At 40.6% G+C, this 15,300-nt stretch overlaps 1 protein-coding gene across 1 annotated transcript; it reads right to left on the minus strand.

The window, feature by feature from the left end:
• Positions 1–7,634: 7,634 nt before the first annotated feature.
• LOC149094430 (uncharacterized) lies at positions 7,635–8,916 on the minus strand. Its single transcript, XM_089266283.1, has 2 exons — positions 8,069–8,916; positions 7,635–7,972 (listed from the first exon to the last, which is right to left on the minus strand). The coding sequence occupies exons 1-2, from the start codon at positions 8,856–8,858 to the stop codon at positions 7,641–7,643; spliced, it is 1,122 nt and encodes a 373-aa protein (XP_089122409.1). The 5' UTR covers positions 8,859–8,916; the 3' UTR covers positions 7,635–7,640.
• Between the last annotated feature and the right edge of the window lie 6,384 nt (positions 8,917–15,300).

Genomic DNA, 15,300 nt, shown 5'->3' on the forward strand with positions numbered 1-15,300 from the left:
CTACAGCAATATCTATCAACTTTGATTCGTGATGTTTTTGTAAAGTCAAGTGTAAAAACTAATTGAATGTCTGGAGCTTCCGAAATTTGTTAGCCTTTTGTTTATAAACAACGATTTATCAACGAAATTGAATGTGGTACTAATTTTGTGTTAAATTTCAAATTAAATACTTTTGAAACTCATCAAAACGATTTGAAATAAGCTTGTGCCTTTACACTTTTACAAATTTGTAACAAATTGAGGTAAGATTTGAAAGAAACTGAAACGGAAGTTGCAAGATGAACAGGTTGATAGTTTGATTGCATGACTTCAGTCAATTACTTAGCCTTAACTCTGAGGTAACACAAGAATGAAAATTCCGATTGTTTCTGCTTGTCCCACTAACTATTCTGTTGATCAATTCTTGACTAGATATGACTCATTATGCAGTTGATCATTTTTCACATCATTAAAAGTTATAATATCGAATTCTTGTTGCGTTGCTTAGACACCTAGAAATGAAAAAGAAATGATAAGCAATAGACTTGCGAGGGAAGAACCCGAGGTCATCCGAATAAAAATTAATATTTTTATGATAGATCATTCAATCATAATTCAAATGCATTTAAAACAAAATGAGTTGAACAAAAAAGCTAATCAAAATGGTTTCTGTAACAATCAAACATTTCTGAATGTTAAATGTTCATAATCAAAAGGATTTCATATTATTCCTTTCACATTGATCTATGCATAGCGATCCAATGAATCGCGCTTTTCGAACCTTCTGTAAATTTGCTACTTAAAAGACGACGAACTATTTTTGCGTTAGTAAGATGAATTCAATGACATATTAATCATTAAAACCGGTGCGGATGCCCTCAAGTACCTCCCTTGTTAGAAACGTAATCTTAAATTTGAAATTAAATGCTCTTTATTTTAATCTATGAGTACATGACACATAAGAGTAATGTAATTTATAATTCAATACAAATTTAAAACATAGAAACACTTAAAGCTGGAATTTTAGACATCATGGCTGGGATAATTCCTTGCTTAGCTGGACTTTTACCAGACTTTGAGCCCTTCCCAGATGCTGAACTTGCTGCAGCTGAAGTTGCTGCTCCTGCATTGCCCTGACCATTTCCCTGTTTACCTCCTCTTTTAGAATTTCCATTGCCAGCACTACCTGAAGATGCTGCTGATGATGAAGCTGATGAGGCTGCAGATCCGTTTGCACCTTTACTACCGCCATTGTTTTGCCGATTTCCTCCATTGCTACCAGATCCTGCTGTTGCGCCAGAGCTCGAACCTGCATTGTTCACTTTTTGACCACTGCCGTTTGATGATGTTACTGCTGCTGCACTTGATCCAGAATTATTCCCATTGTTACTTCCGTTGTTATTGTTTGCGTTTGCACCTGATGATGCTGCTGCTGATGATGCTGCTGCACTTGATGATCCATTGTTACCGTTGTTGCCTCCGTTGTTGTCGCTACCGTTTGAAGCTGATGAACCTGCTGCTGCTGCTGCTGATGATGCTGCTGCACTTGATGATCCATTGTTACCGTTGTTGCCTCCGTTGTTGTCGCTACCGTTTGAAGCTGATGAACCTGATGCTGCTGCTGCTGCTGATGATGCTGCTGCACTTGATGATCCATTGTTACCGTTGTTGCCTCCGTTGTTGTCGCTACCGTTTGAAGCTGATGAACCTGATGCTGCTGCTGCTGATGAAGCGGCTGCACTTGATGATCCATTGTTACCGTTGTTGCCTCCGTTGTTGTCGCTACCGTTTGAAGCTGATGAACCTGATGCTGCTGCTGCTGATGATGCTGCTGCACTTGATGATCCATTGTTACCGTTGTTGCCTCCGTTGTTGTCGCTGCCGTTTGAAGCTGATGAACCTGATGCTGCTGCTGCTGATGATGCTGCTGCACTTGATGATCCATTGTTACCGTTGTTGCCTCCGTTGTTGTCGCTGCCGTTTGAAGCTGATGAACCTGATGCTGCTGCTGCTGATGATGCTGCTGCACTTGATGATCCATTGTTACCGTTGTTGCCTCCGTTGTTGTCGCTGCCGTTTGAAGCTGATGAACCTGATGCTGCTGCTGCTGATGAAGCGGCTGCACTTGATGATCCATTGTTACCGTTGTTGCCTCCGTTGTTGTCGCTGCCGTTTGAAGCTGATGAACCTGATGCTGCTGCTGCTGCTGATGATGCTGCTGCACTTGATGATCCATTGTTACCGTTGTTGCCTCCGTTGTTGTCGCTACCGTTTGAAGCTGATGAACCTGATGCTGCTGCTGCTGATGATGCTGCTGCACTTGATGATCCATTGTTACCGTTGTTGCCTCCGTTGTTGTCGCTGCCGTTTGAAGCTGATGAACCTGATGCTGCTGCTGCTGATGAAGCTGCTGCACTTGATGATCCATTGTTACCGTTGTTGCCTCCGTTGTTGTCGCTACCGTTTGAAGCTGATGAACCTGATGCTGCTGCTGCTGATGATGATGCTGCTGCACTTGATGATCCATTGTTACCGTTGTTGCCTCCGTTGTTGTCGCTACCGTTTGAAGCTGATGAACCTGATGCTGCTGCTGCTGATGAAGCTGCTGCACTTGATGATCCATTGTTACCGTTGTTGCCTCCGTTGTTGTCGCTACCGTTTGAAGCTGATGAACCTGATGCTGCTGCTGCTGATGATGCTGCTGCACTTGATGATCCATTGTTACCGTTGTTGCCTCCGTTGTTGTCGCTGCCGTTTGAAGCTGATGAACCTGATGCTGCTGCTGCTGCTGATGATGCTGCTGCACTTGATGATCCATTGTTACCGTTGTTGCCTCCGTTGTTGTCGCTACCGTTTGAAGCTGATGAACCTGATGCTGCTGCTGCTGATGATGCTGCTGCACTTGATGATCCATTGTTACCGTTGTTGCCTCCGTTGTTGTCGCTGCCGTTTGAAGCTGATGAACCTGATGCTGCTGCTGCTGATGATGCTGCTGCACTTGATGATCCATTGTTACCGTTGTTGCCTCCGTTGTTGTCGCTACCGTTTGAAGCTGATGAACCTGATGCTGCTGCTGCTGATGAAGCTGCTGCACTTGATGATCCATTGTTACCGTTGTTGCCTCCGTTGTTGTCGCTACCGTTTGAAGCTGATGAACCTGATGATGCTGCTGCACTTGATGATCCATTGTTACCGTTGTTGCCTCCGTTGTTGTCGCTACCGTTTGAAGCTGATGAACCTGATGCTGCTGCTGCTGATGATGCTGCTGCACTTGATGATCCATTGTTACCGTTGTTGCCTCCGTTGTTGTCGCTGCCGTTTGAAGCTGATGAACCTGATGCTGCTGCTGCTGCTGATGATGCTGCTGCACTTGATGATCCATTGTTACCGTTGTTGCCTCCGTTGTTGTCGCTGCCGTTTGAAGCTGATGAACCTGATGCTGCTGCTGCTGCTGATGATGCTGCTGCACTTGATGATCCATTGTTACCGTTGTTGCCTCCGTTGTTGTCGCTACCGTTTGAAGCTGATGAACCTGATGCTGCTGCTGCTGCTGATGATGCTGCTGCACTTGATGATCCATTGTTACCGTTGTTGCCTCCGTTGTTGTCGCTACCGTTTGAAGCTGATGAACCTGATGCTGCTGCTGCTGATGAAGCGGCTGCACTTGATGATCCATTGTTACCGTTGTTGCCTCCGTTGTTGTCGCTACCGTTTGAAGCTGATGAACCTGATGCTGCTGCTGCTGCTGATGATGCTGCTGCACTTGATGATCCATTGTTACCGTTGTTGCCTCCGTTGTTGTCGCTGCCGTTTGAAGCTGATGAACCTGATGCTGCTGCTGCTGATGAAGCGGCTGCACTTGATGATCCATTGTTACCGTTGTTGCCTCCGTTGTTGTCGCTGCCGTTTGAAGCTGATGAACCTGATGCTGCTGCTGCTGATGATGCTGCTGCACTTGATGATCCATTGTTACCGTTGTTGCCTCCGTTGTTGTTGCTACCGTTTGAAGCTGATGAACCTGATGCTGCTGCTGCTGATGAAGCTGCTGCACTTGATGATCCATTGTTACCGTTGTTGCCTCCGTTGTTGTCGCTACCGTTTGAAGCTGATGAACCTGATGCTGCTGCTGCTGCTGATGATGCTGCTGCACTTGATGATCCATTGTTACCGTTGTTGCCTCCGTTGTTGTCGCTACCGTTTGAAGCTGATGAACCTGATGCTGCTGCTGCTGATGATGCTGCTGCACTTGATGATCCATTGTTACCGTTGTTGCCTCCGTTGTTGTCGCTACCGTTTGAAGCTGATGAACCTGATGCTGCTGCTGCTGATGATGCTGCTGCACTTGATGATCCATTGTTACCGTTGTTGCCTCCGTTGTTGTCGCTGCCGTTTGAAGCTGATGAACCTGATGCTGCTGCTGCTGATGATGCTGCTGCACTTGATGATCCATTGTTACCGTTGTTGCCTCCGTTGTTGTCGCTACCGTTTGAAGCTGATGAACCTGATGCTGCTGCTGCTGATGAAGCTGCTGCACTTGATGATCCATTGTTACCGTTGTTGCCTCCGTTGTTGTCGCTACCGTTTGAAGCTGATGAACCTGATGCTGCTGCTGCTGATGAAGCTGCTGCACTTGATGATCCATTGTTACCGTTGTTGCCTCCGTTGTTGTCGCTACCGTTTGAAGCTGATGAACCTGATGCTGCTGCTGCTGCTGATGATGCTGCTGCACTTGATGATCCATTGTTACCGTTGTTGCCTCCGTTGTTGTCGCTACCGTTTGAAGCTGATGAACCTGCTGCTGCTGCTGCTGATGATGCTGCTGCACTTGATGATCCATTGTTACCGTTGTTGCCTCCGTTGTTGTCGCTACCGTTTGAAGCTGATGAACCTGATGCTGCTGCTGCTGATGAAGCGGCTGCACTTGATGATCCATTGTTACCGTTGTTGCCTCCGTTGTTGTCGCTACCGTTTGAAGCTGATGAACCTGATGCTGCTGCTGCTGATGATGCTGCTGCACTTGATGATCCATTGTTACCGTTGTTGCCTCCGTTGTTGTCGCTGCCGTTTGAAGCTGATGAACCTGATGCTGCTGCTGCTGATGATGCTGCTGCACTTGATGATCCATTGTTACCGTTGTTGCCTCCGTTGTTGTCGCTGCCGTTTGAAGCTGATGAACCTGATGCTGCTGCTGCTGCTGATGATGCTGCTGCACTTGATGATCCATTGTTACCGTTGTTGCCTCCGTTGTTGTCGCTGCCGTTTGAAGCTGATGAACCTGATGCTGCTGCTGCTGATGAAGCGGCTGCACTTGATGATCCATTGTTACCGTTGTTGCCTCCGTTGTTGTCGCTGCCGTTTGAAGCTGATGAACCTGATGCTGCTGCTGCTGATGATGCTGCTGCACTTGATGATCCATTGTTACCGTTGTTGCCTCCGTTGTTGTTGCTACCGTTTGAAGCTGATGAACCTGATGCTGCTGCTGCTGATGAAGCTGCTGCACTTGATGATCCATTGTTACCGTTGTTGCCTCCGTTGTTGTCGCTACCGTTTGAAGCTGATGAACCTGATGCTGCTGCTGCTGCTGATGATGCTGCTGCACTTGATGATCCATTGTTACCGTTGTTGCCTCCGTTGTTGTCGCTACCGTTTGAAGCTGATGAACCTGATGCTGCTGCTGCTGATGATGCTGCTGCACTTGATGATCCATTGTTACCGTTGTTGCCTCCGTTGTTGTCGCTGCCGTTTGAAGCTGATGAACCTGATGCTGCTGCTGCTGATGATGCTGCTGCACTTGATGATCCATTGTTACCGTTGTTGCCTCCGTTGTTGTCGCTACCGTTTGAAGCTGATGAACCTGATGCTGCTGCTGCTGATGAAGCTGCTGCACTTGATGATCCATTGTTACCGTTGTTGCCTCCGTTGTTGTCGCTACCGTTTGAAGCTGATGAACCTGATGCTGCTGCTGCTGCTGATGATGCTGCTGCACTTGATGATCCATTGTTACCGTTGTTGCCTCCGTTGTTGTCGCTACCGTTTGAAGCTGATGAACCTGCTGCTGCTGCTGCTGATGATGCTGCTGCACTTGATGATCCATTGTTACCGTTGTTGCCTCCGTTGTTGTCGCTACCGTTTGAAGCTGATGAACCTGATGCTGCTGCTGCTGATGAAGCGGCTGCACTTGATGATCCATTGTAACCGTTGTTGCCTCCGTTGTTGTCGCTACCGTTTGAAGCTGATGAACCTGATGCTGCTGCTGCTGATGATGCTGCTGCACTTGATGATCCATTGTTACCGTTGTTGCCTCCGTTGTTGTCGCTGCCGTTTGAAGCTGATGAACCTGATGCTGCTGCTGCTGATGATGCTGCTGCACTTGATGATCCATTGTTACCGTTGTTGCCTCCGTTGTTGTCGCTGCCGTTTGAAGCTGATGAACCTGATGCTGCTGCTGCTGCTGATGATGCTGCTGCACTTGATGATCCATTGTTACCGTTGTTGCCTCCGTTGTTGTCGCTGCCGTTTGAAGCTGATGAACCTGATGCTGCTGCTGCTGATGAAGCGGCTGCACTTGATGATCCATTGTTACCGTTGTTGCACTCGTTGTTGTCGCTGCCGTTTGAAGCTGATGAACCTGATGCTGCTGCTGCTGATGATGCTGCTGCACTTGATGATCCATTGTTACCGTTGTTGCCTCCGTTGTTGTCGCTACCGTTTGAAGCTGATGAACCTGATGCTGCTGCTGCTGCTGATGATGCTGCTGCACTTGATGATCCATTGTTACCGTTGTTGCCTCCGTTGTTGTCGCTACCGTTTGAAGCTGATGAACCTGATGCTGCTGCTGCTGATGATGCTGCTGCACTTGATGATCCATTGTTACCGTTGTTGCCTCCGTTGTTGTCGCTACCGTTTGAAGCTGATGAACCTGATGCTGCTGCTGCTGATGATGCTGCTGCACTTGATGATCCATTGTTACCGTTGTTGCCTCCGTTGTTGTCGCTGCCGTTTGAAGCTGATGAACCTGATGCTGCTGCTGCTGATGATGATGCTGCTGCACTTGATGATCCATTGTTACCGTTGTTGCCTCCGTTGTTGTCGCTACCGTTTGAAGCTGATGAACCTGATGCTGCTGCTGCTGATGAAGCGGCTGCACTTGATGATCCATTGTTACCGTTGTTGCCTCCGTTGTTGTCGCTACCGTTTGAAGCTGATGAACCTGATGCTGCTGCTGCTGATGATGCTGCTGCACTTGATGATCCATTGTTACCGTTGTTGCCTCCGTTGTTGTCGCTGCCATTTGAAGCTGATGAACCTGATGCTGCTGCTGCTGATGATGCTGCTGCACTTGATGATCCATTGTTACCATTGTTGTTATAACCGTTTCCTCCGTTGTTACCGCTACCGTTGTCAGATCCGTCCGAAGTTGATGAACCTGATGCTGATGATGCTGATGTTGCTGAGCTTGATTCTCCATTGTTACCATTGTTGTTATAACCGTTTCCTCCGTTGTTACCGCTACTGTTGTCAGATCCGTCCGAAGTTGATGAACCTGATGCTGATGATGATGATGTTGCTGAGCTTGATTCTCCATTGTTACCATTGTTGTTATAACCGTTTCCTCCGTTGTTACCGCTACCGTTGGCAGATCCGTCTGAAGTTGATGAACCTTATGCTGATGATGATGATGTTGCTGCTGCACTTGATGATCCATTGTTACCGTTGTTGCCTCCGTTGTTGTCGCTGCCATTTGAAGCTGATGAACCTGATGCTGCTGCTGCTGATGATGTTGCTGAGCTTGATTCTCCATTGTTACCATTGTTGTTATAACCGTTTCCTCCGTTGTTACCGCTACCGTTGTCAGATCCGTCCGAAGTTGATGAACCTGATGCTGATGATGATGATGTTGCTGAGCTTGATTCTCCATTGTTACCATTGTTATTATAACCGTTTCCTCCGTTGTTACCGCTACCGTTGGCAGATCCGTCTGAAGTTGATGAACCTGATGCTGATGATGATGATGTTGCTGCTGCACTTGATGATCCATTGTTACCGTTGTTGCCTCCGTTGTTGTCGCTGCCGTTTGAAGTTGATGAACCTGATGCTGCTGATGATGATGTTGCTGAGCTTGATCCTCCATTGTTACCATTGTTGTTATAACCATTTCCTCCCTTGTTACCGCTACTGTTGTCAGATCCTTCTGAATTTGATGAACCTGATGCTGATGATGATGATGTTTCTGAGCTTGATCCTCCATTGTTACCATTGTTGTTATAACCATTTCCTCCGTTGTTACCGCTACCGTTGTCAGATCCTTCTGAATTTGATGAACCTGATGCTGCTGATGAAGATGTTGCTGAGCTTGATCCTCCATTGTTACCATTGTTGTTATAACCGTTTACTCCGTTGTTACCGCTACCGTTGTCAGATCCTTCTGAATTTGATGAACCTGATGCTGATGATGATGATGTTTCTGAGCTTGATCCTCCATTGTTACTATTGTTGTTATAACCGTTTCCTCCGTTGTTACCGCTACCGTTGTCAGAGCCGGCTTTAGCTTCTGATTCTGCTGTTGTTTTTGCGTCTGCATCTGATATATCATTTCCATAAGTTAACCCATCATCCTCTCCATCGGGTTCTTCATAAGTCGTTGCCTCTGCATTGGCAACTGCTGCGGATTCGGCACTTGAAGCTGCTTCACTACCTCCATTCTCTGTATCTGCGTTTGAACCAGCAAATGCGCTACCACCCAATACATTTGACATCATGTCCATCGGCATGTTCACGTCGAGTTCCATGCCTGGCATTGAGCCCATAGATCGGGTAGAAACATAATTAGTTGCTGTAATAGCAAGGATTAGTAAATTTAAATACATTTTAAAAACCATTTTGAAGTTTTTGTTTTTTAACTTTGCTTATCTCAATTTGAGATGATATGATTTTCAGTTATCGAAGTGCTGGGTTTTATAGTAACTTTTATGGCGTCTGATTAAACTGGTTTTCATTTGGAAACGGAAATACATTCAAATAACAGACTCTTTGTTTGAGTTACTTTATTTGTTCTTGGATACACGGCTTCATGCTAAATGCAGGTAGAAGTTAGTAGTTACTCGAACATTAACATTATTAACGGCATCTGGTTAAACGCGATAACAGTTTGAAATCGAATACAGATAATTTATTTGTGAAATCATCTGTATTTGCTGTGGAATTTGGCTCACAAAAATAAACAATAGTCAGCAATTAGCAATTATAAACATTAAATATAACAGTCTTTAAATGTCATAGCAATATTTGCCCAATTGTCTCATCAACAACATTATCTAGTGAATTTTACAATATTGTTGTCGTGTGTTTTTTTGAACACTTTTTCTCATCTAAACACTACCATTCAATGCGAAATCGCCAGATTAATTGTCTTAGCGTAGTCATAAAACGGTCAATCAGTGTAACTAGAAATAGTAATAACTAATAACGATTAATGCTTTTGAATCCCTAAATTATTCATTGAATCTGTATTTATTATTAAAAAATCGTTTTTTCACTTCAATTTAATTGCCAGTCATGACAATTGTTTTTGAAGATATTTTAATTGACGTGTTTTGTTTCTTGATTTATGACTAACTTGTTTTTTATTTATTTAGTTAAGTTTATTCAGCAATGAGTAATAAAGTCAATACAAATATTGAAATTAGCTGTTATAGTCTTCAGTTGAGAGCTACAATAACTGTAAAAATATTCATATTTATCATTTGATAAAAGTTTCATGAAATTTACAATAATTCTGATAAAGGAGGCTCTTGGATGGTAGGCCAATCAAAACTTCATCCGGAAAATGTCAAAGGAGGAATGTTTAAAAGAGAAACTTAATCAATTTTGTTTTCATTCCAAATAAAATGCGCATCATTATTTATTTATGTTATAATAATTCATCATTATCGAATTCACAGCATAATTTATAAAGCACACCTCGATTTAATCCTCACTCCGAAGCTAGCACACGAATTAAATTATCTTGATTCAATTTGCTATCATGATCATCAAAATCTCCGTTATTTTTCGGATCTTAATAAGACTATGAGGTTAAGTTAAGATAAAGTATTAATACAATCTAAATAAGTAGACATTGAAAGCCTATTGTCTATCCATCATAAATTATTTCATGATATCATATAATGCTTATATCATTCTCAGTTGAGCTTTGGGCTTTAATTTTTGATTTCGTCGGAATCGGTCAAAATTCACGGTCTCATGTTCTGCTGGTATATAAGAATATACAAATAGGTTGAATAGTCCAATTTGGTAAAGGTTTCCTTTCGCTAACACTAAATCCGCCATTATCTTCACTCACCTCATTTTGCAAGTCCAAGCAAGGCATGTTAGTAGGTCATAATTTGGTATATCTTGTTATTCAAATGATTATCTCTACTTTATTGAACATCGGTTATTAAATTCAAGACTCAATAGAAGTAAACTTTTAGATTTGCATTCAAAAGATCAATCACATCATCACTTACTTGATCATTATCAAATCTACAGCAATATCTATCAACTTTGATTCGTGATGTTTTTGTAAAGTCAAGTGTAAAAACTAATTGAATGTCTGGAGCTTCCGAAATTTGTTAGCCTTTTGTTTATAAACAACGATTTATCAACGAAATTGAATGTGGTACTAATTTTGTGTTAAATTTCAAATTAAATACTTTTGAAACTCATCAAAACGATTTGAAATAAGCTTGTGCCTTTACACTTTTACAAATTTGTAACAAATTGAGGTAAGATTTGAAAGAAACTGAAACGGAAGTTGCAAGATGAACAGGTTGATAGTTTGATTGCATGACTTCAGTCAATTACTTAGCCTTAACTCTGAGGTAACACAAGAAATTTATGCGAAGCAAGGAAAAGAATCCAGAGGATTAGTGTCACTTTAGGGGTTGAAGTGGTTCGTTTGAAGCGGTTGACAAGCCAGGCCAGGGTCAAGTTTAATCAAGTCAATTGAAGGCAGCCAAGGACTCGATACAATCTTGTCCCTCAATAGAAGGGAAGATGAACAAGAAAAAATAGAAAAATTAATGTCCGTTTTTGACACAAACTTCAACTGGATTACACTTAAAATTAAGGCTGACTAAAGGTTTAATAAACATCATAGGGTTAGCATGCATTGATCGAAAATGAATTGATAAAAATAAAAGTTGCTTAAATTTCGCCATTCTTTACCAGCAATCCTTTATCATTTTCACTTTGAGTTGTAACCTAAAAGTAAATCAAGTTTATTCAATTGCCATAAGTACTGAAACTTGCCACACGCTGAATCCAGCAATTTAAATTCCGAAAAAGTAGTTTTGATAAGTTTCAAAATCTGCAACAAAAGATGCCTTTTTCCGTACTTTGACCAAGTCCAAGTGTTGAATGGACACTGCATTATAACATGATAATTGTAGCCCTGAGAGAGGAACTAAATTGATTAGTTATTTAATCAACAATCAGATTAGTATGTTAAGATGGAGTGAATGCCTTTGAGAAGCTTTATGCTCACTGATTGTTGTTGTTTGTTTTCAACTTTTTCATGTTTGTTATCCAATCTTCACTTTTTTCAATGAAAAGTTCTGTAAGAGGATTATGGCTCACCTTTTATCCCATTCAAGTAAGTTCTATACAAACAACTTATTACACGTTGATTAAGTTAATTATTGTAATCAAAAATGTAAACTTTACTTTAATACTTAACCTGAACGTGATCGTCTAATCATTGTAATCATTAACAGTTCAATTGTTCAACCGTTAATCTGAGGTGCTATTGAATCAATTAGATTATCACAATTATACCATTTCTTTATTCAAACGGAAAATCTTTTGATAATAAATGGCAATCCAAGCTTTTTTGGAGGATAATAGAAGACAAATGAATGATAATTTGAAAAATTCTATTATCATGAATTATGTTGAATGATGATAATAGTAACATGAATAGAGCAATGATAATAGCGATATGGTATTCAATGGCCATGATGTTGAGTCATCAGGTAAGATTATCAAATTCATCATTTATTCTTGGTTCAATTACTCTTTCAAGTTTCATCTTGTTTCTCTTCATTTGTGACTTATCTTTTAATATCTCATTGTGTTATCGAATTTTCCTCAAAAATGAAGAATCAAGAAATATTGATTTAAAGGTTTGATTGTTGTTTAACAGGTGCTTAATGTTAAAGGCAGTTGAGCTACTTTTCAATTGTGAACACAAACAAGATTGGAAAACTCAGTGTAAGCATATTGACTAAAACACGAGAGTAACCTTTCTATTCAATATCACCTTCCTAGATGATTGAGATAATTTTCAATATCAAACAAAATTAAAACTCATTTCTGTTCAGTTGGTGGATTCTTACTTTGATTTCATAACTCACAATGGTACACAATTTGAGGCTGAGGTTCCGATTAAGGGACCCTGGCAGATTTTGCTCCGGATCATGGTCAAGGTACATTCGATCATGAACTTTTCGAAAATCGAAACCATTTTTTGCGCAAACTTTGCGTTTGCGCACAATCGCTTATCAAAGTTGAAAATTAACATGGGGCCCTATGGGAAAATTTAATTTCTAATATTTTCGTTATTTTCATTGTGAATCAAATTAAAATGCATATTATTTTTACTCACAATATTCTGATACAAATAACTGGCCTGAAGTGATGATTCAATGAACGCAGCATAGATAAAAACCGCAAATATATTGTAAATCAAGCCAAAGGAGCGAAAACACTCGTTTGGATGGTCTGATGGGTTAGGTATGGTTAAATTCGGGCAAGATAAGTTGGTTGGTCATTCAGGTTAGGTTAGGTTAGGTTAGGTTAGGTTAGGTTAGGTTAGGTTAGGTTAGGTTAGGTTAGGTTAGGTTAGGTTAGGTTAGGTTAGGTTAGGTTAGGTTAGGTTAGGTTAGGTTAGGTTAGGTTAGGTTAGGTTAGGTTAGGTTAGGTTAGGTTAGGTTAGGTTAGGTTAGGTTAGGTTAGGTTAGGTTAGGTTAGGTTAGGTTAGGTTAGGTTAGGTTAGGTTAGGTTAGGTTAGGTTAGGTTAGGTTAGGTTAGGTTAGGTTAGGTTAGGTTAGGTTAGGTTAGGTTAGGTTAGGTTAGGTTAGGTTAGGTTAGGTTAGGTTAGGTTAGGTTAGGTTAGGTTAGGTTAGGTTAGGTTAGGTTAGGTTAGGTTAGGTTAGGTTGGATCATTTTCTGAATTTAAATCAGTCGAAGCAAGGTTTTTTTGTCATACAATCTAGTAAAAATGCATCTTGGTCCTCTACGCAAGTGTTTTTCTACTTTCTCTTATGTTTAATGCATTTTATAATCAGCAAGTATTATGCTCTAGAAATTTCGAACAAAATATACAACAATCTGTGTGATTCGAACGTAAAAAACGGCTCTAAACAAAATTTTATTTTGCCATAGAGACCCATGTTAATTTTCAACTTTGACAAGCGATTGTGCGCAAACGCAAAGTTTGCGCAAAAAATGGTTTCGATTTTTGAAAAGTTCATGATCGAAAGTACCTTGAACATGATCTATAGCAAAATCTGCCAGGGTCCCTTAATCGGAACCTTCTCCCAATTTGACCATCTAATTCATTTTGTTTTGATGTTGAACATACGATCATTGATTTGATATGACAAAATTCATTTTACATTAATTGGGTCAAAGGATGTTCCAAGTTGTCAGTTTTGTGGACAATTTTTGATGAATGAGTTTTACAAAATTGTCAAATTTTGTTTTCGTTTGTCGTGCAAGCGATGAAAGGTTCAATTTTGTGTTGGATTGCAACTAAAAGGTTGACTAAACGAGACTAGATTCCCATGAGATATCCGTTTAGACCATGAAACTTGCTCTAAAAGATAATTATTGAAAGTCTATCGAGACATGAACGGAATACGAGTTGAAAGCAAAAGGCTCATTTATCGCCTTATACAGTGTTGTAAGTGAAACTGTCATTTTGTTCCTTTAAATAGCTTTTCAAAGTAATAACTTCAAATAATCTAAATATTCATATTTTGGAAAACCGAAAAAAAAGTTGAAATAATTTGAAATTCCAAATGATCAAAATCATAACCATTTTATGTTCCAACCGATCGGGGTTTGTGTTGAAAAAGCGTTACAACTTTATTGCGTGTTAACTCTAATCACTTTGTTTGTTATTAAATATTGACTCGCTAACGAGTTGAACATGTAAAACTTTGAAATATAATAACTAAAAAATAAATAATGTAAAAAACATTGAACTGTAAATATATTTCTTTCGACCTCATTTGAATAATGTTACTAAGCAAATATTATCCCAATGAAATGGCTTTACAAAAGAGGAAAGATTGTTATCATTATTAGTATAACAAACAAGAGAGTAACTTGGAGTGTCAAGTTTATTGATAAAAGCAGATCTAATAAAGTTGTTACAATATATTGTTATTCATCAGTGCGATGTCTTTGCGCCTTTTAGTGAACATTCAAAGTCAATATCGAGGTTGGGTCTGGTTGAGGTTGAGGTTGCGATTTTGTTTTTTGTTGTTGCGTAAAATGTTAAAGACTATTATAATATTATAATAAAGAGCGATTTTTCTTGAGATTCATTTCTTTCTTTGCTTCACCAGAAGAGGAAATTTTGATGATTATATTATCAATAATGATGACAATCGCTATCCATTACTATTGTGGTTTAGAGACACAAAACTCGACTCTTTGACTTTTGTACCTTTTCATGATTATGTGCAGTGAAATGGGACAAAAGTCAATTCAAGTGTGAAATATTATTCAATGATAAATTATGGATCAAGTGACCTTTTAATGTCACTGTGGTTTGTGTGTGTGTGCATTTTGTTGTTCATTGTTTGGTGTAACATCTTTATCAGAGCATAATAACCTGTTGAATGTAATGATGGTTATGATGATCAATATGATGATGGATAGAAGATGATGATGATGATGAGAAAAGCGTCTTTAAATTACTCTCAATGTCGCTTTTCCCTGCGATTTGCCCTTTTCGACATTCAATTTGTTTCCATTTAATATATTCAAATACATACAATGCTAATGTTTGATCACTATTAGTGGTACTTTTAGACCCATCTCTATGTACATCCATTGTGTGCTCTGTGATAAATGACTTTTTAGTAGCTTTCCGTTTGTGTCGTTCCGTTTTCCCTTGTTCTTTATTGTTATAAGCTTTGACTTTGACCTTTTTCGGCTGAATCGGGTTCGGCCTTTCGTTTTGTTAAACTAAACCCAAATTATCATGTATTATCCGCCCATTTACATGTTTTATCCTTTGTTATCACTTTAATGTTTCCCTGCCTTTTG

Source organism: Tetranychus urticae, chromosome 1, assembly GCF_039701765.1.
Source record: "Tetranychus urticae isolate SD_2017Ah chromosome 1, NJAU_TeUrti_SD_1.0, whole genome shotgun sequence".
NCBI lineage: Eukaryota > Metazoa > Arthropoda > Arachnida > Trombidiformes > Tetranychidae > Tetranychus > Tetranychus urticae.

Coding starts and splice junctions, on each gene's coding strand:
- LOC149094430 (XM_089266283.1), bottom strand. CDS start 8,858: ATGGTTTTTAAAATGTATTTAAATTTACTAATCCTTGCTATTACAGCA. Junction 7,973..8,068: donor ATCATCATCAGCAGCATCAG/GTTCATCAACTT, acceptor CATCAGCATCAG/GTTCATCAACTTCAGACGGA.